Genomic DNA, 21,248 nt, shown 5'->3' with positions numbered 1-21,248 from the left:
ACATTTTTTGGTGCAGAATTCCCCCAGGAATATTACTGTGTAGATGTTTAGGCTCAGGCTGCAGCTTGAGCTTTGCGATCCTCCCTCCTTACTGCGTCCTAGAGCATGGGTTCCAGTCTGAGCCAGAATGTTTACACTGCAATCAGACAGCCCCATAGCCTGAGACCCTGAGTCAGCTGGCATGGGCCAACCGTGGATTTTTAATTGCAGTGTAGATGTACCCTTAAGGGCTAAACCAAGGGACTGTTTATAGTGACTTCTGGGTTCTGTACCTATCTTGGCAATATCTCCTAAAAGCTGGATTTTATGCACAGTTTTTGTAGGAATATTTTTAACAAAAATTTGGTAAGAACCTACAACATGTTTTGTGTTCCTGCAGTGGAATCTAGAAGACTGTTCTCGCACAGTGTGAAAAGTCTATTAATATAACGTTGGGTTCCAGATTTAGTTTGCTCTCATTGCAAGAAGAATTAGTGCAGTCTGCAAATGAGGCTAGGCTACAGCGAATTCAGATGTGAGAGGAGGAATGCCAGAAATTGGAGGGGATGAGTTAGATGCTTTTAAGGTGAGAAGAAGGATTCCAAAAATAGCATAAGGAAAGGTGGAAACAAATGTCTAGAATTTAAAATATAAGCATTAGAGAAACTGAGAAATGTTTCTCGAACTTTAGGTTCTTGCAGGGATGTGAAGGGTAACAAGAAGGGTTTCTACAGGTGTTAGTAACAAGAAGGTCAGGGAAAGTGTTGCACCCTTACTGAATGGGGGAGGCAACCTAGTGACAGATGATGTGGAAAAAGCTGAAGTACTCAATGCTTTTTTTGCCTCGGTCTTCACAGACTAGGTCAGCTCCTAGACTGCTGCACTGGGCAGCACAGTATGGGGAGGAGGTGAGCAGCCCTCAGTGGTGAAAGAACAGGTTAAGGACTATTTAGAAAAGCTGGACGTGCACAAGTCCATGGGTCCAGATCTAATGCATTCGAGGGTGCTGAGGGACTTGGCTGATGTGATTGCAGAGCAATTAGCCATTATCTCTGAAAACTCATGGTAGTTGTGGGAGGTCCCGGATGACTGGAAAAAGGCAAATATGGTGTTCGTGGTTTTTAAAAAAAGGAAGGAGGAGAACCCAGGGAACTATAGAGCTGTGAGCCTCACCTCAGTCCCTGGCAAAATCATTGAGCAGGTCCTCAAGGAATCCATTTTGAAGCACTTGGAGGAGAGGAAGGTGATCACGAACAATCAACATGGATTCACCAAGGGCAAGTCGTGCCTGACCAACCTGATTGCCTTCTATGATGAGATAATTGGTTCTGTGGATATGGGGAAAGTGGTGAACGTGATATACCTTGACTTTAGCAAAGCTTTTGTTATGGTCTCCCACAGTATTCTTAAAGCAAGTTAAAGAATTATGGATTGCATGAATGTACTATAAGGTGGATAGAAAGCTGGCTAGATCGTCGGACTCAACAGGTTGTGATCAACGGTTCAATGTCTAGTTGGCAGCCGGTATCAAGCGGAGTGCCTCAGGTTTTGTTCAACGTCTTTATTAATGATCTGGATGATGGGATGGATTGCACCCTCAGGACGTTCGCAGATTACACTAAAATGTGGGGAGAGATAGATGTGCTGGAGGGTGGGGATTTCACAGTGTAAGAAGCACCATTATGTCCCACAGGGTTTCCAGTTGGGAACCTGTTGGGAGATCATGCTCCACACAGGGGCTCTCCCTTGCACTTGCGCATGGGAGCATGCTGCATATGTGCTGCCTACTCCCTCTCTTCTGTGCTCCCTGCCTCAGTGCCAACCACGTCTACAAGTAGAGGGGAAAATGGAGTCCCTAGGTTGTGACCATTCCTCTCCAGTCACCCCACAGGCCAGCCCCCTGCTTTGCCTCAGCCCCTTATTGTATTTTAAAAGCCTGAACTATGATGTCCTCGTTCTGCCAGCTGGGAAGAAACTATGAACTGTGCTGCTTCTGGAAGCATAGTATCCACCTGTAAGAGAGGTGATAGATACCCCATGGGGAAAGGGAAGCCTCACTCCAGCCACCCAGCCCCCTCATTGCCCATGTAGATTCTGCTCTTATGCGGCCAGCTAGGCTTGCAGCAGGCTGCCTCCCCAGAACTGTTGCTGGACCAGTTATAACTACGTGTCTTACACAGTACAAAGTCTTTGGCTTTGTTTAATTGAAAACATCAGTGTTTTGGAGGACGGATTATTTGACTCCGGATGGAATGGTGCTGAATCCTTCCTGCCTCCAGCCGCTAACATGATCCACACCCTCCCCCAACCCTCCCTCCCCCAATATGCCAAGAGTGACTCAGTCTCTCTGAAGTTACTAGGACTAAATGGACCTGATTTCGGATAGGCTGGGGGTTTGGCAACGTAAGGACTAAGATAGCAGTAAAAGCGCTGGGAGTAGGAAAAGGTATTAGTTAAATCTGAGTCGTAGTTAATAATTAGTCACAAGGTAGAGATAATGGATCTGGGTTCTGCTTGTCAGCATTATGTGAAATTGCCCTTTTAAAAACTTTGATCCATCTAAGGATTGCTGTATTGGGGAAGACGGGTCTCCTGGAGACAGTGGATGGGAAAACTGGCTCTGGGAAAGTAAGTACCCAGCACAGCTTCTCTGGCTGTGACTCTGGCTTCCTTTGGAGGGTGTATGGGGGTGTTGCAAACCTTAGGAGGTGAAGGAAATAGGGTGTTTTATGTGCTGGATAGTCCTCATTTAGACCACGGAGCAAACTGCTCTGTTGGTCTCTGATTGTTCCCTATCCAGTGCTGTGTTTGCCAAGCCCTAAAAGTGATCGGTAAGAATGATCAAGTTGTCTTGCCCACCTAAAATACCCTTTAAAGGCATTATCACTTCCAGAGGATTTTGTTTGTCATCTTCTCTCATCTCCCTTCCCACCCTCCCAATCCCCACAGAGGAGAAAACTGCTGTCTTGGTGAGTTGACAAAGATGGTAGTTTTTTGAGGGATAGGTTTTTGACTCCATAAAGGCAAAAATATCTTAATGGTTTTGGTACTCTCAAATGCACTGGATGATGGGGAAGTGCTCCCAGGGTGTCATCCTGGCTCTCACCCATTCCTTGATGAATGAATGGAAACTATTTCCTTGTTGTACTTTGTCTCCTGGTGTCTGATAATGCTTGTACACCTCAGTCCTTCAATAGTCCGCGTTCTCACTCTCAGCTTCTAGTGCCTCTTGCTCCCAGATCCTCACACGCACACCACAAACTGAAGTGAGCTCCCTTTTAAAAACCCAGGTGCCCTGATTAGCCTGCCTTAATTGATTATAGCAGCTTCTTGATTGGCTGTAGGTGTTCTAATCAGCCTGTCTTAATGGTCTCCAGAAGGTTCCTGATTGTTCTAGAACCTTCCCTGTTACCTTACCCAGGGAAAAGGGACCTACTTAACCTGGGGCTAATATATCTGCCTTCTATTACTCTCCTATAGCCATCTGGCCCGACCCTGTCACAATTGTTTTATTTTTGAATGCAGTTTTTTTGTACATAATTCTACATTTATAAGTTCAACTTTCATGATAAAGTGATTGCACTTCAGTACTTGTATTAGGTGAATTGAAAAATAGTATTTTTTTTTACAGTGCAAATACTTGTAATCAAAAATAAATATAAAGTGAGCACTGTACACTTTTTATTCTGTGTTGTAATTGAAATCAATATATTTGAAAATGTAGAAAACATCCAAAATATTTAAACAGTATTTTATTATTTAACAGCATGATTAATCGCATGATTAATCGCAATTAATTTTTTTAATCACTTGACAGCCCTAGAATTTATCGAACGTAGAGGTGTCAAAGCTGGGGTTGGGTCTTTGTTTATTTTCTGTGTAACTTGTATACGTATGTCCTCCCTTACTATTTCATCTTTGAATCCGTGGTTTTTCTATTAAATACTCCAAGTGGGTCTCTGTTGTGTAAACTGTGTGGAGTGTGTGCACCAAAGTGAACTGATAACTGGGGGGGTGGGGTGGAGAGGTTTCATGCCTTCCCGGGTGACTAACCTAAGAGGAACAGTCAGAGTTGTCTGGTAATTAAGAATCTGGGTGGGTAGATTTGGGGAGACTTGGGACCAGAACAGCTGTTGGTTGTAACCCTTCAAGGAGTAACAAGGCTGGTGGAAGCTAGTGGGAGACCTTGTGCTTATGGGCAGGCTACTGGTGTCAGAGAGCTGAACCACAGTAGCATAGCATTAAGGCACCCCAAAGTTTAGAGGGTGGGTGGTGACAAAACCCCTTACGTGCATGGGTAATCCCCAGAAGTCACAGTTGTGTAGTCAGTACAGGAGCTGCACCCCAATCTCAATGAACTGAGGCTCACCTGTGAAACATTTGCTAAATAGACATTAAGAGATAAAGTGAAGGAGCAAAGTACAGTCGTATGGCTTATTATCTTCTTTTGTTTACTTTAGATTAAGGGAAATGGCTCCATGTCTAGTTGGCAGCCGGTATCAAGTGGAGTGCCCCAAGGGTCGGTCCTTGGGCCGGTTTTGTTCAATATTTTCATAAATGATCTGGAGGATGGTGTTTGCAGATGACACTAAACTGGGAGGAGAGGTAGATAGGATACAGAGGGCCCTAGACAAATTAGGGGATTGGGCCAAAAGAAATCTGATGAAGTTCAACAAGGACAAGTGCAGAGTCCTGCACTTAGGACGGAAGAATTCCATGCACCACTACAGACTAGGGACCGAATGGCTCGGCAGCAGTTCTGCAGAAAAGGACCTAGGGGTTACAGTGGACAAGAAGCTGGATATGAGTCAACAGTGTGCCCTTGTTGCCAAGGTGGCTAATGGCATTTTGGGCTGTATAAGTAGGAGCATTGCCAGCAGATCGAGGGATGTGATCATTCCCCTCTATTTGGCATTGATGAGGCCTCATCTGGAGTACTATGTCCAGTTTTGGGCCCCACACTACAAGAAGGATGTGGAAAAATTGGAAAGAGTCCAGCGGAGGGCAACAAAAATGATTAGGGGACTAGAACACATGACTTATGAGGAGAGGCTGAGGGAACTGGGATTGTTTAGTTTGCGGAAGAGAAAAATGAGGGGGGATTTGATAGCTGCTTTCAACTACCTGAAAGGGGGTTCCAAAGAGGATGGATCTAGACTGTTCTCAGTGGTAGCTGATGACAGAACAAGGAGTAATGGTCTCAAGTTGCAGTGGGGGAGATTTAGGTTGGATGTTAGGAAAAACTTTTTCACTAGGAGGGTGGTGAATGCGTTACCTAGAGAGGTGGTGGAATCTCCTTCCTTAGATATTTCTAAGGTCAGGCTTGACAAAGCCCTGGCTGGGATGATTTAGTTGGTGATTGGTCCTGCTTTGAGCAGGGGGTTGGACTAGATGACCTCCTGAGGTCCCTTCCAACCCTGATATTCTATGATTCTATGAAATACAACAAGGCAAGGTTTCAGAGTAGCAGCCGTGTTAGTCTGTATCCACAAAAAAAAAATGAGTACTTGTGGCACCTTAGAGACTAACAAATTTATTTGAGCATAAGCTTTCGTGAGCTACAGCCCACTTCATTGTATGCATGCCAAAAAGGAAAGGAGACTATGAGCCAGTTAGTCCTTGGATACTATGCTAAAAAGCAGCTTGGGAGCTTATGTTTGAAATATGGTTTGAAATGGTTAAATATGAAATCACAGGGATAGATAGAATTTTATATGAACCATCTAGACCAGTGGTTCTCAAACTAGGGCCGCTGCTCGTTCAGGGAAAGCCCCTGGCTGGCCAGGCTGGTTTGTTTACCTGCCGTGTCCACAGGTTCGGCCAATCGCGGCTCCCACTGGCTGCGGTTCACCGCTCAAGGCCAGTGGGTTCTGCGGGAAGCGGCGCGGGCCGAAGGATGTGCTGGCCGCCCTTCTCACAGCCCCCATTGGCCTGGAGCGGCAAACCACGGCCAGTGGGAGCCGCGATTGGCTGAACCTGCGGACGCAGCAGGTAAACAAACCGGCCTAGCCTGCCAGGGGCTTTCCCTGAACAAGCAGCGGCCCTAGTTTGAGAATCACTGATCTAGACCAATATGTATAAACAAGGAATTGTGTGGTTTTCTAATACTTAATTCAGAAGGAGTATTGACTCCTGTAGGATGCCGTTTGTGTTCTGTAAATTCTCAAAATGTTTTGAATTGACCTTCAGATGCTTCGTGCAGTATAGGTGGTGCATCTTTCCGTGGTAACTCCCTAAGTGAGTTACACGGAGTTCCTCTGTGGAGGGTTTCTATGGCAAGAGACCCCAGGCTGAGATTTTAAAAAGTAGGAGGCTAAATTTAGGCTCCTAAATCTATATTTTGGTTCCTAACCAAGTGGCCTGATTCTCAAAGGTGCTGAGGAGTCAACAGCTCCCATTGATCTCAGAAGGGGATGAAATAGCAAGTCATGTATACAGGTACCCAGTTTAGATGCTTATTTTTAGGCTTCAATTTCTGAAAATCTTGACCCCAGCTTCTCTCATGTACCGCTTAAGAGAGAACCATTCCTGCATCTACTCCCCAAGGGTCAGTTTGTGGAGAGGTTCTGTGTTTGTCAGCCTTTGGTTCTTGCTCAGTGTGGTCACTGATAAACTAATGTTGTCATCACATTTAGTGTCCTCTGTCTTATTTTATGGTCTCTGTGTAAGACTTGCTCATCTGTATAAGAGCTAGGTTATATTGTTATCTTGCTAGGGAGCAAGGCCAGCTAGTGTATGCGGTAGGGTGTGATGAGTCACCTTAAGTTTTCTGCAAGTGGAGAAGTTTTTTTTTCCTCACTGATATCTTGGGGATGTATTGGCTGAATTTTAACTTCTTTGGGTGCCACTTAAGATTGTTTCTCAAAGTGTGATGAAAATATTCCCTGGTCAAGTATTTATTACGGGGTCACATTTCGGATTTATTTTCAGTTAGTCAAAAATTCTGAAATAATTTTAAATGATTGTAGGCAGGACAAAAATGTTAGAGGAAACTGCTCTGATGTACATGCAAAGTACAGTATCTCTATAGAGAATGAGGTAAACATTCATTTTCTAAAAAGAAAAGGAGTACTTGTGGCACCTTAGAGACTAACCAATTTATTTGAGCATGAGCTTTCGTGAGCTACAGCTCACTTCATCGTTGCATCCGATGAAGTGAGCTGTAGCTCACGAAAGCTCATGCTCAAATAAATTGATTAGTCTCTAAGGTGCCACAAGTCCTCCTTTTCTTTTTGCGAATACAGACTAACACGGCTGTTACTCTGAAACCATTCATTTTCTAAGGAACCTGTCCCCTGAGGGATTGAGAGCACCTAGTGTAACTTGCCGGATAGGACTTTTAGTGCTGGGTTTGGCTTGAATACCAATTGAAGAGTATTCCAGGGCCTAAACCAGTAGCAGTGCTGAAAGTGGAACCCTTCCACCCCTCCCCCACATTGGTTCCTGTGTAAAAGCTTAAGCAGGGATTCTCAAACTCTCGCAGTGTGGCTTGCATCTGATAACATAAGAACAGCCATACTGGGTCAGACCAATGATCTATCTAACCCGGTATCCTGTCTGCTGGCAGTGGCTGCTGCCAGAGGCTTCAGAGGGAACAGGACAATTATCTAGTGATCCATCCCATGTCCTCCCATTCCCATTCTGGTAGTCAGAGGTTTAGGCACACCCAGAGCATGGAGTTGCATACCTGACCATCCTGGCTAATAGCCAGGGATGCACCCATCTTCCATAATGGAATGTGTCTTGTGAGCACTCACATTCATAGAAGAAGATGATTAGGATTGGAAGAGACCTCAGTAGGTCATCTAGTCCAAACCTCTGCTCAAAGCAGGACCAACACCAACTAAATCATCCCAGCCAGGGCTTTATCAAGCCGGGCCTTAAAAACCTCTAAGGAAGGAGATTCCATCACCTCCCTAGGTAACCCATTCCAGTGCTTCCCCACCCTCCTAGTGAAATAGTGTTTCCTAATACCCAACCTAGACCTCCCCCACTGGAACTTGAGACCATTGCTCCTTGTTCTGTCATCTGCCACCACTGAGAACAGTCTAGAGCCATCCTCTTTGGAACCCCCCTTCAGGTAGTTGAAAGCTGTTATCAAATCTCCCCCCCCCCACTCTGCTCTTCTGCAGACTAAACAATCCCAGTTCCCTCAGCCTCTCCTCATAAGTCATGTGCCCCAGCCCCATGATCATTTTTGTTGCCCTCTGCTGGACTCTCTCCAGTTTGTCCACATCCTTTCTGTAGTGGAGGGCCTAAAACTGGACACAGTACTCCAGGGCTGAATAGAGGGGAATAATCACTTCCCTCAATCTCCTGGCAGTGCCCCTACTTATACATCCCAAAATGCCGTTGGCCTTCTTGTCAACAAGGGCACACTGCTGACTCATATCCAGCTTCTCATCCACTGTACTCCCCAGGTCCTTTTCTGCAGAACTGCTGCTTAGCCAGTCGGTCCCCAGCTTGTAGCGGTGCATTGGATTCTTCCATCCTAAGTGCAGGACTCTGCGCTTGTCCTTGTTGAACCTCATCAGATTTCTTTTGGCCCAATCCTCTAATTTGTCTAGGTCCCTCTGTATCCTACCCCTACCCTCCAGGATATCTACCTCTCCCCCCATTTTAGTGTAATCTGCAAATTTGCTGAGGGTGCAATCCATCCCATCATCCAGATCATTAATAAAGATGTTGAACAAAACCGGCCCCAAGACCAACCCCTGGGACACTCTGCTTGATACTGGCTGCCAACTATACATCAATCCGTTGATCACTACCTGTTGAGCCTGACAATCTAGCCAGCTTTCTATCCACCTTATAATCCATTCCTCCAATCCATACTTTTTTAACTTACGAGCAAGAATACTGTGGGAGACCATATCAAAAGCTTTGCTAAAGTCAAGATACATCATGTCCACTGCTTTCCCCATATCCACAGAATCAGTTATCTCATTATAGAAGGCAATCAGGTTGGTTAGGCATGACTTGCCCTTGGTGAATCCATGTTGACTGTTCCTGATCACCTTCCTTGCCTCTAAGTGTTTCAAAATGGTTTCCTTGAGGACCTGCTCCATGATTTTTCCAGGGACTGAGGTGAGGCTGACCAGTCTGTAGTTCACCAGGTTCTCTTTCCCTTTTTTAAATATGGGCACTATATTTGCCTTTTTCCGATCGTACGGTACCTCTGCCGATCGCCACGAGTTTTCAAAGATGATAGCCAATGGCTCTGCAATCACATCAGCCAATTCCCTCAGCACCCTCGGATGCATTAGCTCTGGACCCATAGACTTGTGCATATCCAGCTTCTCTAAAAAGTCCTTAACCTGTTCTTTCACCACTGAGGGCTGCTCACCTCCTCCCCATACTGTATTGCTCAGATCAGCAGTGTGGGAGCTGACCTTGTCTGTGAAGACCGAGGCAAAAAAAGCATTGAGTACTTCAGCTTTTTCCACATCATCTGTCACGAGGTTGCCTCCCCCATTCAGTAAGCGTCCCACACTTTCCCTGACCTTTTTCTTGTTGCTAACATACCTGTAGAAACCCTTCTTGTTACCCTTCACATCCCTTGCTAGTTGCAACTCCAGTTGTGTTTTGATCTTCCTGATTACACCCCTGCATGCTCGAGCAATATCTTTATACTCCTCCCTATTCATCTGTCCAAGTTTCCACTTCTTGTAAGCTTCCTTTTTGTGTTTTAAGCTCACCGAAGATTTCACTATAAAGCCAAGCTGGTCACCTGCCATATTTGCTATTCTTACTGCACATCAGAATGGTTTGTTCCTACGCCCTCAATCAGGTTTCTTTAAAATACAGCCAGCTTTCCTGGACTCGTTTCCCCCTCATATTAGCCTCCTAGGGGATCTTGCCCATCAGTTCCCTAAGGGAGTCAAAGTCTGCTTTTCTGAAGTCCAGGGTCTGTATTTTTCTACTCTCATTTCTTCCTTTTGTGAGGATCCTGAACTCAACCATCTCATGGTCACGTTCTCACTCTCAATTACACAACACCTCTGTGACAACTACAGCAGTTGTGCTGTGGTTGAGTAATGTTAGGAAAGTGCTGTTACTGAATGCAGTTTGTCTCTTTTGGGAAGAGTTAATTACGTGAGGAAGAGGAGATTGTTGCCTCTTCCCTTCCTGGCTGTTCTGTCCTTCTCCACTGGTGACAGGAGGGGAGCCAGTAATGGTTGATTGGCCAGCTCTCCCCACTTGACCAGCGAGTGCTCTGTGGCTCTGAGCTGAATTATGTGCAGAGAATCCCTCTGACTAGAAGCTTTGGGCACTATCGCCCAGTAACAAAACTAGCTTTAATGAGCTTGGAACCAAGACCAAGCCGGTGGAGTGGGAGTGAAAATCCAAAGGATGATCTGCAGTCCAAGAACCATTGCTGCCATGGGTTGCTTATGTGCATGTTGAGTTGTGTTCCAGGAAGTATGAGTATTGTTTGGGCCAAAGTGGCTTTCCGTGAATCTGACCTGACTCCCAGGCCAGCTCTACGTTGGAGACTTCTGCTGGCATAGCTGTCTCCTGTTGAGTCTGAAGAGGTGTGAGCCCTGACCCACAGAAACCCCTAGTATCAACACAGGTGCAGAACTGTACTTTTACTGGTATAGCTTGTTTCACTCATGCAGGGTGGTTTTCCTGCAGCGGTACAGAGTGCTGCTTTGCCAATATAACAGCTGCCGCACTAGAAGTGCCTTGCTGGTATAATAGACTGGTATTCCTGTACTGGTGAAGTGCTCCTAGTGTAGACTGAGCCTAAGAAATCATGGGCCCGCTTTTTACCCATGTTAAGCAGGTTGAACCCTAATGGAGTTGGACCCACTTACAGTGGGTCTGAGAAGCATTGCTCTTGTTAGATGGCTAGAACTTCGGCCAAAATCTTGAAGCTGATATTGAACATACAGATGGGCTCCTAGTAACTACACTGGCCAGACTCTGCCACGCTTTTCTAATGACTCCTCCTGACTTTAGTGAACGATGAATGTGGACACTCTGTAGACTTCATGGTATAAAGTAGCCGCAGGATTGATGGCAGAATCTCTTCACAAGATCTGTATGACAGAGAACCTGTCGTGATCTGGAGCTTGTTTGTGGGGGTCAAAGGGACGCTGTCAAGTCAAAATCTAGTTGGGGTCCAGAAAGGTCTTTCAAGTACTATACTTGTGTGAAAAACTGTATCCCTAAGATCATCCTTTTTACAAAACTATGATAAATGTTGTACAAACTATGCCTTGTGAGCTAAGTTCCCTCTAAGCTGCGTGGCTGTGCAGCAGGCTGTCAGGGGTTGCACAGGTGGGGAGAGTTGCTGTGGCTGGGGAGAGGTGCCCCAACCCCGGGCTACTGCGACGAGAGAGGGCTGGGGGGGAATCCTCTTTCCCTGCCACAGCCCCTGGGCAGCCTGCACTCCAGACCTCTTAATCCAGCCCCACCCCAGAGCCTGCACCCCCAGCTGGAGCCCTCATCCCCCCACACACACATACACACTCCAAGCCTCTGCCCCAGCCCTGAGCCTCCTCCTACACCCCAAACCCCTCATTCCTGGCCCCACCCCAGAGCTTTCAACCCCTCCTTCCCCCCCGCATCCCAACCCTCTGCCCCAGCCCTGAGCCCCCTCTGACACTCTGAACCCCTTGGCCCCATCCCTGCCACACATCACCTCCATATTGGTTCACAAAACCAAATTCATTTGCACATGCATGTAAAAAATTAGAGGGAACATTGCTTGTGAAGTATCATTTAAAAACTCATAATCTGCTGAATGTTGTTTTCCTGGTAAAATATGTGTGGCAACATTGTATGTAAAGTTATAAGGGTCTGCTGGATAACACTGCAGTGACATGTCCCGAAGTTAGAAAAGCAGGCCCAAACCAGTTCTTCAGAGACAAAAGACACATTGACGCCTCGGCCAGGTTGATCAGCATAATCAAATGGACTATCATAAACTCTCACTTAGGTAAGCAAGAACTTTACATTTTGACAATAGAACAGCTGGGGGTTCCTGTAAACAGACTGGCTGTCAGCTGAACCCCGACTGGAGATAATCCTCAAAGAGAGGAGAAAGTTATAAGAATAGAGAACACCCACAACATAAATTACCTCTGTACTGTGCTCTGTTCAGGGCAACAACAACTGAAGAAACACTGAACTGGGAGAGGGGTCCTGGTCTGGAGGCTTCCAGACCGTAAAGACTGTAAAGCATGTGGTGAGAAAAACCTTTGCTTTGAATCCATTTAACTTGCTAAGTTAGATATTAGTCTGCATTTTATCTTTTTATTTTCTTTTTAACCAATTCTGACTTTTAAGCCTCATTAGTTGTGATCAGTTAACATCTATCTTTCTATAGCTAATAAGCTGGTTTTATTGTTTTATCTAAGCCAGTGTGTGTTGGAATGAAATGTTAGGAACCTTTACTTGAGATAACAAGGTCTGTGCATATCATTTGCCATTGATGAAATGATGGACATTATATGAGCTTCCATTGTCCAGTAGAGAGCTGAGCAGTATAAGATGCACATTTCCGGGGGAAGATCTGGGACTGGGAGTTTGCTGGTGTTGCCCTGTATGTAATTCATGAGTGGCAGGCCAGAGCATTCATGCAGTTCAACTGGGAGTGATTTTGCATGCTAGAGGATGTGTGTGAACTGGCCATGAGTGGTTGTTCTCACAGCAAAGCTGTGTACAAGGCACCTCAGATTGGAGAATTGAGGGGACACAGCTGTTCAACAGTCCAGACTGTACCCTGGGTAATGTCACAACTTGCAATGGTGGGACTCCCCGAGTCCATTTTTATGAGCTTTGTTACATTTCTCCCCTGGCCCCCATGTACTCATTGCTGTGTGAAAGACCCACACAAACAGCAGAAGAAACTGATGGAAAAACTTTACTGTACAGTTGAAAACTGAAACTGCTCACATAGTGCTGGTGCTTGTAGTAGAAGGAGAGCGCCTGAAACATGGAGCCTGGTATGCTGCCTAAGGCCTAAACAAAAGTCAGGCCCTGCTGAGATAAAGCAAAGTTAGCAAGAGTCAGATTATGAGCAAAAGTCAGGCCCTGTTACAAAACATGCCTGCTCGCAGGTTCAGTGTCTGGTCCGTGAACATGGCTCATACTGCAAAACCACAAACACTCCTAGGAAGTGCTAGACACTGGATACCTGCATAAACCCATTCCAGAAGGGTCATGTCAGAACACCCCGATACCCCTCCTAAAGATAAGGTCAGGATGACCGGGATCGAGATTTTGATCGAACCAAGAGGAACAAGGTAAAGGGTGGTAACTAACCACATCAGAGGAACATGTAACTGGTTTGTATTGGGGAATAAAAGAGTTGTCACCGCGAGTGTCTTTATCTGGCCAAAGGGCCTGCTGCTCACTGATTGTGGTCCATTGTAACAGCATACCTGTTTAAGTATCCCTGTAGAATCTATGGGATGCTATTACTGTGCTTCGTTGACAATAAACCTGGCTGACTGCCTTCACCACTGAACTGAGTCTTTGGTCTTCTTGGACAGTTTGATCGAGGTCTGCTGTGCTGGCTGCCTGGCCAGAACCAGTGCAGCACATGGAGAGAACATACTCAGCCAGCAACTGACAGCAGTGCTAAATATAAAAAATAAATGAACTGGAAAAATAAATAACCTTTTTCTTTATACTCCTTCACTTATTGGCCTCTTGGGTATTGTAACAGTAATTGTGGGGTTTTTTTTGTTTGTGTTTTTACCAGTCTGAAATATTTTTTAAAGTAGACTGTGTCCTTTTAAGATCTCCAGTAGTGCTTTCTGTGTGTTACTGAGATGAATTGTTCTAAGCTGTGAAAGAGGAAATTGTCTATATGTGATCAAAGTAGTAGTAATGTCTTGTTAGTATAGTGACTGCTGCTAAAACATGCTATTGGATGTTGCTGTAGTATTTAATCTATTCTATTATGAATTTGGGAATAGCTGCCAGTCCCAAGGTAAAAACAAATACCTGGATGTGGTAAATCTTGGCTGTTATCCCTTGTTTTTGGATGGTAAACTCTCTACCTAGACTCTTCGATAAAGCTGGCTAAAAACAGGTAAATGACTTTGTGAAAAATGTTAGTTGTTTCCATTTCACAGGGTTCAGAATGACCCTTTTTTGCAATATCTTTCTACTGACTATTTTTTTTGCTTTGTGAAAACCCAGGAGGGTAGGAGGAATGGGATCTGGATTCCTCCTCTTGACCTCTCTGTCTAGTTTCCCTCTTTTGTCAAATAGGGAGGATGATGCTGAGCCACCTCTGAAACACTTGGGCGGAAGGCCCTGTGGAAGTGTAAGTACAAGTAATAATTCATTCAGCGTTTGTGCAACTAAACATCTAAAAATGTGTCCTAAAAGCAGAGGGGTGGCTTTTGTACAGGCTGCACAAGGCTTGGAGATGAGTAAGTTCTTATGTAAGACCCTGCTGCAAACTCCAGCTCCCCTAACAAGCCTGCTTGGGCTGATTGAAGTGACAACAAATGGAAAGTCACGACAACGGTGCAAAGGTCATAATTTTAGTTTACAAAAAGTCCAGGCCCATGCCGTTTTACTGACTGTTAGCTTAATCCTTTTCTAATGGAAAATATCTTCATAAGCTTTCAGACTATTAGGGACAGCTATCAAAACAGCACAACAGCAAAATGTGTGAGAACAGTCCATGGAAAAGGCTTACTCAGTAGCATGCAGCTGGAGGGAAAAGACCATGAAATATTCCTGAGTTTTGCCACAGAAATCATGGCCATGGCAAACATGACACTTAGCAGAGCTCCTTGTGCCAAAGCAAGAGTAGGGTGAAAAGCATCCATGAAGTGGTCAGATCCCCAGCAGAGACTAACTCGGCACAAGGGTTAGACTGACTGTCCATGCTTCAATACCATCTGTGCTGTCCAGGACACAATGAAGACTCTCCCTACTCTGAAAAGCATCTCCTCTTCATGTCACAGGAAAGCAGAAGCTTGAAGACCATTGACGTGGGAGCATGAGAAACCAGAGAGCCAGTCTGATGCCTACTAAAAGTCAATGCACTCTGCAGTGCCAGTGAGCAGAAGAGGGAAAAGTATAGAATGAACCAGTCAGCTTGTGCGTGCCCTCTTTTGCCCTTTGTTAGCCCTTCATAGAATCATGCAGATGCCCCTTCTCTGGGGTGCTCTGTGTTTGCTGTTCTAGCTAGGCTCACCCATCTCTGCATTACCAATACTGTGGGAGCAGAGCTCATTGCATCTCTCTGTCATGCTTTCTCTGCATTTATAGCATGTGGCAGGATACAGCAGAGGTGCAGTTATAACAGTATGGTCCTGATGAGATTCTCACAAGTGTCCTTTGCACACGCAGGGGCATACAGAAGGATCTTCTGAAGTTGCCTCCTGGTGCCTGGGATCAGCCCTCTTTGGGAGCACATTAACATCTGCTTTTAATTGCGTGTTATTGCTGAAGGTATCTTTTAAATGGCTTGTTTAGGATGTACGGTGCCTGCATGCTCTAATGCGGGCACTTTGGTCATTAAAATATCTTTAGAAATTAGTGGCAGAGTTGACAGTGGGTTCTCTAAATCAGCTTACACCTATCTTGTCTTTTCTCTTAGATACACATGGGAAGGTAATACTGTTGTAGGCAAACTGCCCCTAGTTGGAAGGATGAGGATTGTGCCTTTCAAACTGGCTGTCTTGTCACAACTGTTTTTCTGACCTCTCCATGAGTGCCCAGGCAAGATGGGGGACTAAGCTTCAATCTGATCATGACCAGGCTGCTCATTGCATTAATAACATCTCTGCTATTGAGCAGATAACTTTGATAAGCAACCTGCTCCTAATTATAACTCCGTGCCAGACTCTTGCGTAAATAGATCTTATCAGGCTGTCCCTGTGCCTCATCGTGTTAAGACAAAGCACCGTGCAGTGCAAGAGTTGAGTAATATGGCTGTTGCTATAACAAATTATTAATACCAGCCTTGCTGCTGATCAGTACCCACTGGAGGGCTGCTATGTGGCCACTGCATCTTTTGGGATACATTCTTCTCAAAGTCCAGGAATCTAGATAAGAGTGTCTCCAAATCATTAGTTTCAGAAGCCTCCTGATTTCCCTTTGGAAACATTTTCTCTTTAAATATGTTAATTATGGTCTAGAGCAGGGTTTGTCAACCTGTGGGTTGGGATCCAAAATTGGGTTACTAGAATGTTTCAAAGGGTCACATAGCATTTCCTGTGGCTCCTGTCCCACAGGGCTGGCTGGGCTTGCCTCCCCACTCCAGGCACTGCAACCCCTGGGGTCCCCGCGCCACTCACGGTTGGCCCAGCCATCATGATGATGGGAGCCCAGGCAGGCCAAATCTGAGTGAGTGGCCCTGCAACCCATGAGCCAGCTCACAATTCCGCTATCACAGATTTGGTCCAGTCAGGGGGGTAGGGCCAAACCAGAGCCGAGAACCAAGCCCAGCCAGCCTCATAGTGCGGGAGCCTCTGCTGTGGGGTGAGTGCTGGGCAAGACCCAACTGAAACCATCTCAGGGCCCCCACTCCCAGACTATTTACTGGGTCGTGACAGGCCATAAACATTTACAGATGGGCCCTGAGCCCAAGAACCATTGGTCTAGAGACTTAATAATGATTGTACTGACCTGTGGAGGGTGTGTTTCTGTCACTGCCCTCTGCTGGATGGAAGCAGACCTCATCTGTGTCAAAGGTACTGTAATGTTCATGGAGATTCTCCTTTAGCTCAAGTGATACAGGTTTGTGGTTCTGGAACAGCAGGATCTGGGTTCTCCCCTAGTTCTTACATAGCATGAGGGGATGAAATTGGGAAGAAAGGGGCATCCTGGACTCCCCTGTCCTCTTGCGCCATCTGTCCTGGGGAGGCCTGGGGGAAAGAGGGGAAAAATGGTCATATGATGTACACACAGAGAAAGGTGAGGGGCATGGGGGGGAGCAGAGTGAGCAGTGGAGAGGAGATGATGAATGCAGTGTATGGAATAAATGAGGAAGGAGAGAGAATGAAGCAATACTGGAATGAGGGTGGGGATAAAATAAGAGGGGGAGGGTGTGACAGAATGTAACCATGTGTCCACACCCTATGCACTATCTTAATCTTTTTACAAAGTACATTTTGTGAGATATCGTTTGAAAACTCATGATTAGCTGGTCATTATTATCCTGATAAAATGTATATGACAACATTGCATGTGATGTTACAATATTCCACTGTATGGTGTTGTTAATACGTGTTCCAAACCACAGCCCTACCCAAGTAGAAGTTGGCATACAGGGCTGTCTTAAACAAAGGAACATGTGCTCTGCTTAATTTGCATTTAAGCAGTAAACAGGATCATCAAGCAGGAAGAGAAACAAAGAGACTCTCTAATAGGTGAGGAAAAAGCAGCAGGGAACATCCTTCCCTGTTGACACTTTGTCTCCTGAATCTCAGCCGGAAATGGTTTTTCAAGCGGGGGACTGATAATATAAAAAGGAGGGACAAACGCCCCAAGGTCCGCCCCTTTATAGCATTCACGGCACCTGAAGCAACAAGACAAAGGAAGCGCTCGGTGGATTCTAGGGAGAATTCTAGGCATTCTAGGGTCCTGACCTAAGAAATTTGGTCAGTAAAGCTGCTGAGAGCATGTGAGAGAACTTTTGCTTCGAGTTTGACATAGTACGGTAAGTTAGGCACCAGTTGAGTTTTATCTTTCTTGTAACCATTTCTGAATTTTATTCCTCATTACCTGTGCTCACTTAAAATCTCTCTGTTTGTAGTTAATAAACTTGTTTTATTGTTTATCTAATTCAACGTGTTTAAATTGAAGTGTCTGGAAAACTCCATTTGGGGTGGCAAGTTATGTGCATATTATTTCTATTAAAACAATACCAGACTTCATATAAACTTGTATTGCCCAGGAGAGGGCTGGGCAGTACAGGACATACCCCCAGACTTAGATTTTTCTCCCAGAAATGTATGTTGGAGGCACCTGCAGCAGAGGGGGAAAGGAGTCCAGGAGAGCTGGCTGTATTTTAAAGAATCCTTATTGAAGTTACAGGAACAAACCATCCTGATGTGTAGAAAGAATAGTAAATATGGCGGGCGACCAGCTTGGCTTAACAGTGAAATCCTTGCTGACCTTAAACACAAAAAAGAAGCTTACAAGAAGTGGAAGATTGGACAAATGACCAGGGAGCAGTATAAAAATATTGCTCAGGCTGCAGGAGTGAAATCAGGAAGGCCAAATCACACTTGGAGTTGCAGCTTGCAAGAGATGTTAAGAGTAACAAGAAGGGTTTCTTCAGATATGTTAGCAACAAGAAGAAAGCCAAAGAAAGTATGGGCCCTTTACTGAATGAGGGAGGCAACCTAGTGACGGAGGATGTTGGAAAAGCTAATGTAGTCCATGTACTTCACGAACAAGGTCAGCTCCCAGACTAGTGCACTGGGCAGCACAGCATGGGGAGGAGGTGACCAGCCCTCTGTGGAGAGAGAAGTGGTTCAGGACTATTTAGAATAGCTGGATGAGCACAAGTTCATGGGACCGGATGCACTGCATGCAAGGGTGCTAAAGGAGTTGGGGGATGTGATTGCAGAGCCATTGGCCATTATCTTTGAAAACTCATGGCAATCGGGGGAGGTCCCAGACGACTGGAAAAAGGCTAATGTAGTGCCCATCTTTAAAAAAGGGAAGAAGGAGGATCCTGGGAACTACAGGCCAGTCAGCCTCACCTCAGTCCCTGGAAAAATCATGGAGCAGGTCCTCAAGGAATCAATTCTGAAGCACTTAGAGGAAAGTGATCAGGAACAGTCAGCATAGATTCACTAAGGGCAAGTCATGCCTGACTAATCTAATTGCCTTCTATGATGAGATAACTGGCTCTGTGGATGAGGGGAAAGCAGTGGATGTGTTGTTCCTTGACTTTAGCAAAGCTTTTGACACTGTCTCCCACAGTATTCTTCTTCCCAGCAAGTTAAAGAAGTATGGGCTGGATGAATGGACTATAAGGTGGATAGAAAGCTGGCTTGATAGTTGGGCTCAATGGGTCGTAATCAATGGCTCCATGTCTAGTTGGCAGCCAGTATCAAGCGGAGTGCCCCAAGGGTCGGTCCTGGGGCCGGTTTTGTTCAATATCTTCATTAATGATCTGGAGGATGGCGTGGACTGAACCCTCAGCAAGTTTTCAGATGACACTAACCTGGGAGGAGTGTTAGATACGCTGGAGGGTAGGGATAGGATACAGAGGGACTTAAACAAGTTAGAGGATTGGGCCAAAAGAAATCTGATGACATTCAAGGGACCAAATGGCTAGGCAGCAGTTCTGCAGAAAAGGACCTAGGGGTTACAGGGGACGAGAAGCTGGATATGAGTCAACAGTGTGCCCTTGTTGCCAAGAAGGCTAACAGCATTTTGGGATGTATAAGTAGGGCATTGCCAGCAGATGGAGGGACGTGATCATTCCCCTCTATTTGACATTGGTGAGGCCTCATCTGGAGTACTGTGTCCAGTTTTAGGCCCCACACTACAAGAAGGATGTGGAAAAATTGGAAAGAGTCCAGTGGAGGGCAACAAAAATGATTAGGGGGCTGGAGCACGTGACTTATGAGGAGAGGCTGAGGGAACTGGGATTGTTTAGTCTTTAGAAGAGAAGAATGAGGGGGAATTTGATAGCTGCTTTCAACTACCTGAAAGGGGGTTCCAAAGAGGATGGATCTAGACTGTTCTCAGTGGTACCAGATGACAGAACAAGGAGTAATGGTCTCAAGTTGCAGTGGGGGAGGTTTAGGTTGGATATTAGGAAAACCATTTTCAATAGGAGGGTGGTGAAGCACAGGAATGTGTTACCTAGGGAGGTGGTGGAATCTCCTTCCTTTGAGGTTTTTAAGGTCAGGCTTGACAAAGCCCTGGCTGGGATGATTTAGTTGGGGATTGGTCCTGCTTTGAGCAGGGGGTGGGACTAGATGACCTCCTGAGGTCCCTTCCAGCCCTGATATTCTATTATTCTAACCAAGGCTGCTAAGAGCCAAGGCGTGGCTGGCTGGCTGCAGCACACATGGACGTAGTTGGGAGTGACTTCCATGCTGGAGGCTGTTTGTGAGCAGTCCAGACTGGAGGCTGCAGCAGCAAAGCAATATAAAGGGCACAGCTACTCATTAGCCTGGTACAAACCCTAGTGTGTGAGTGAGGGGACTAGGTGGCAGGGGCTGCATTTGTAAGTTAAACTGAGCTTGGGCAGTCATTCAGAAAAAACAAAGGATGGCTCCTATTAATGACCTGGATGTAGGTATAGCGAGCATACTGATCAAATTTGCAGATGACACCAAGGTAGGGGAGATTGCCAACACTTTGGAGGATAGAGCTAAAATTTCAAAAGGATTTTGATAAATTGGAGAACTGGGCTATTGACAACAAAATGAAATTCCACAAAGACAAATGTAAGGTGCTACATTTAGGAAAGAGAAGCCAAATGCACAAATACAGAATGGGGGATAACTGGCTTGGCAGCAGCGCTGCTGAGAAGGATCTGGGAGGTGTGCTGGATCACAACCTCAACATGAGTCAGCAATGCAATGCTGTGGCAAAAAAAAAAATGCAATTTTAGGTTGCATTAACAAAGCATGCAAGTCATGGGAGGTGATAGTACCACTCTACTTGGCACTGGTTAGGCCTCAGCTGGAGGATTGTGTCCAATTTTGGTCATCGCAGTATAGAAAGGAGAAAAATTGGAAAGGATCCAGAGGTGAGGGACAAAGATGACCAAAGGGATGGAACGCAAGCCATACAAGCAAAGGCTGAAGGAACTGGCAATGTTTAGTTTGGAAAAATGGAGATTAAGAGGGGACATGATAGCTGTCTTCATATATTTGAAAGACTGCCATAAAAAGATGGAGAAAATTTGTTATCTCTTGCCACAGAGGGCAGGACAAGAGGCAATGGGTTCAAACTACAGCACAGCAGATATAGATGAAATCTCAGGAAAAACTTGAACTGTAAGAACAATAGGACAATGGAACAAACTGCTTAGGGAAGTTGTGGAAGTGCCTTCACTGGAGGTTTTCAAAAGGAGGCTAGATAGCCATCTGTTTAGCCATAACAAATCCTGCATCTTGGCTAGATGACTCTTGTGGTTTTAACCCTGTGGTTCTATGATTCTCTCTCTCAACCCCCCTGTATCTCCGTCTTTGTTGAATTGTATCTACACCCTTTCCTGTGCCTCTCAATATCCCTTCCCCATTGTTGTTTTTATGGCTGAAAGCTTTTGTCTGCCATCCAATATTGCACTCTGCTGTCTTGCTGTACAGTAGAAA

General features: G+C 45.5%; 1 protein-coding gene across 3 annotated transcripts in view; it reads left to right on the top strand.

The window, feature by feature from the left end:
- Positions 1-21,248, top strand: part of SLC31A1 (solute carrier family 31 member 1) — a 59,926-nt gene that overhangs the window by 11,086 nt on the left and 27,592 nt on the right. The window contains exon 1 of one of the 3 annotated variants that reach the window (XM_048823105.2): positions 2,538-2,607. The exons of 1 other annotated variant lie outside the window; for it this stretch is intronic. Coding sequence is in view for 1 of the 2 variants with exons in the window: in XM_048823102.2 (XP_048679059.1) it covers positions 15,039-15,054 (16 nt within the window). In the remaining variant the exon portion in view is untranslated. Of the gene's footprint in view, positions 1-2,537; positions 2,608-15,023; positions 15,055-21,248 lie in introns of those variants that run through there. One more of the 3 variants, XM_048823102.2, reaches the window with a different exon arrangement.

This window comes from Caretta caretta, chromosome 16 (genome assembly GCF_965140235.1).
Source record: "Caretta caretta isolate rCarCar2 chromosome 16, rCarCar1.hap1, whole genome shotgun sequence".
Classification (NCBI taxonomy): domain Eukaryota; kingdom Metazoa; phylum Chordata; order Testudines; family Cheloniidae; genus Caretta; species Caretta caretta.
This window is presented reverse-complemented; position numbering and strand designations above follow the sequence as displayed.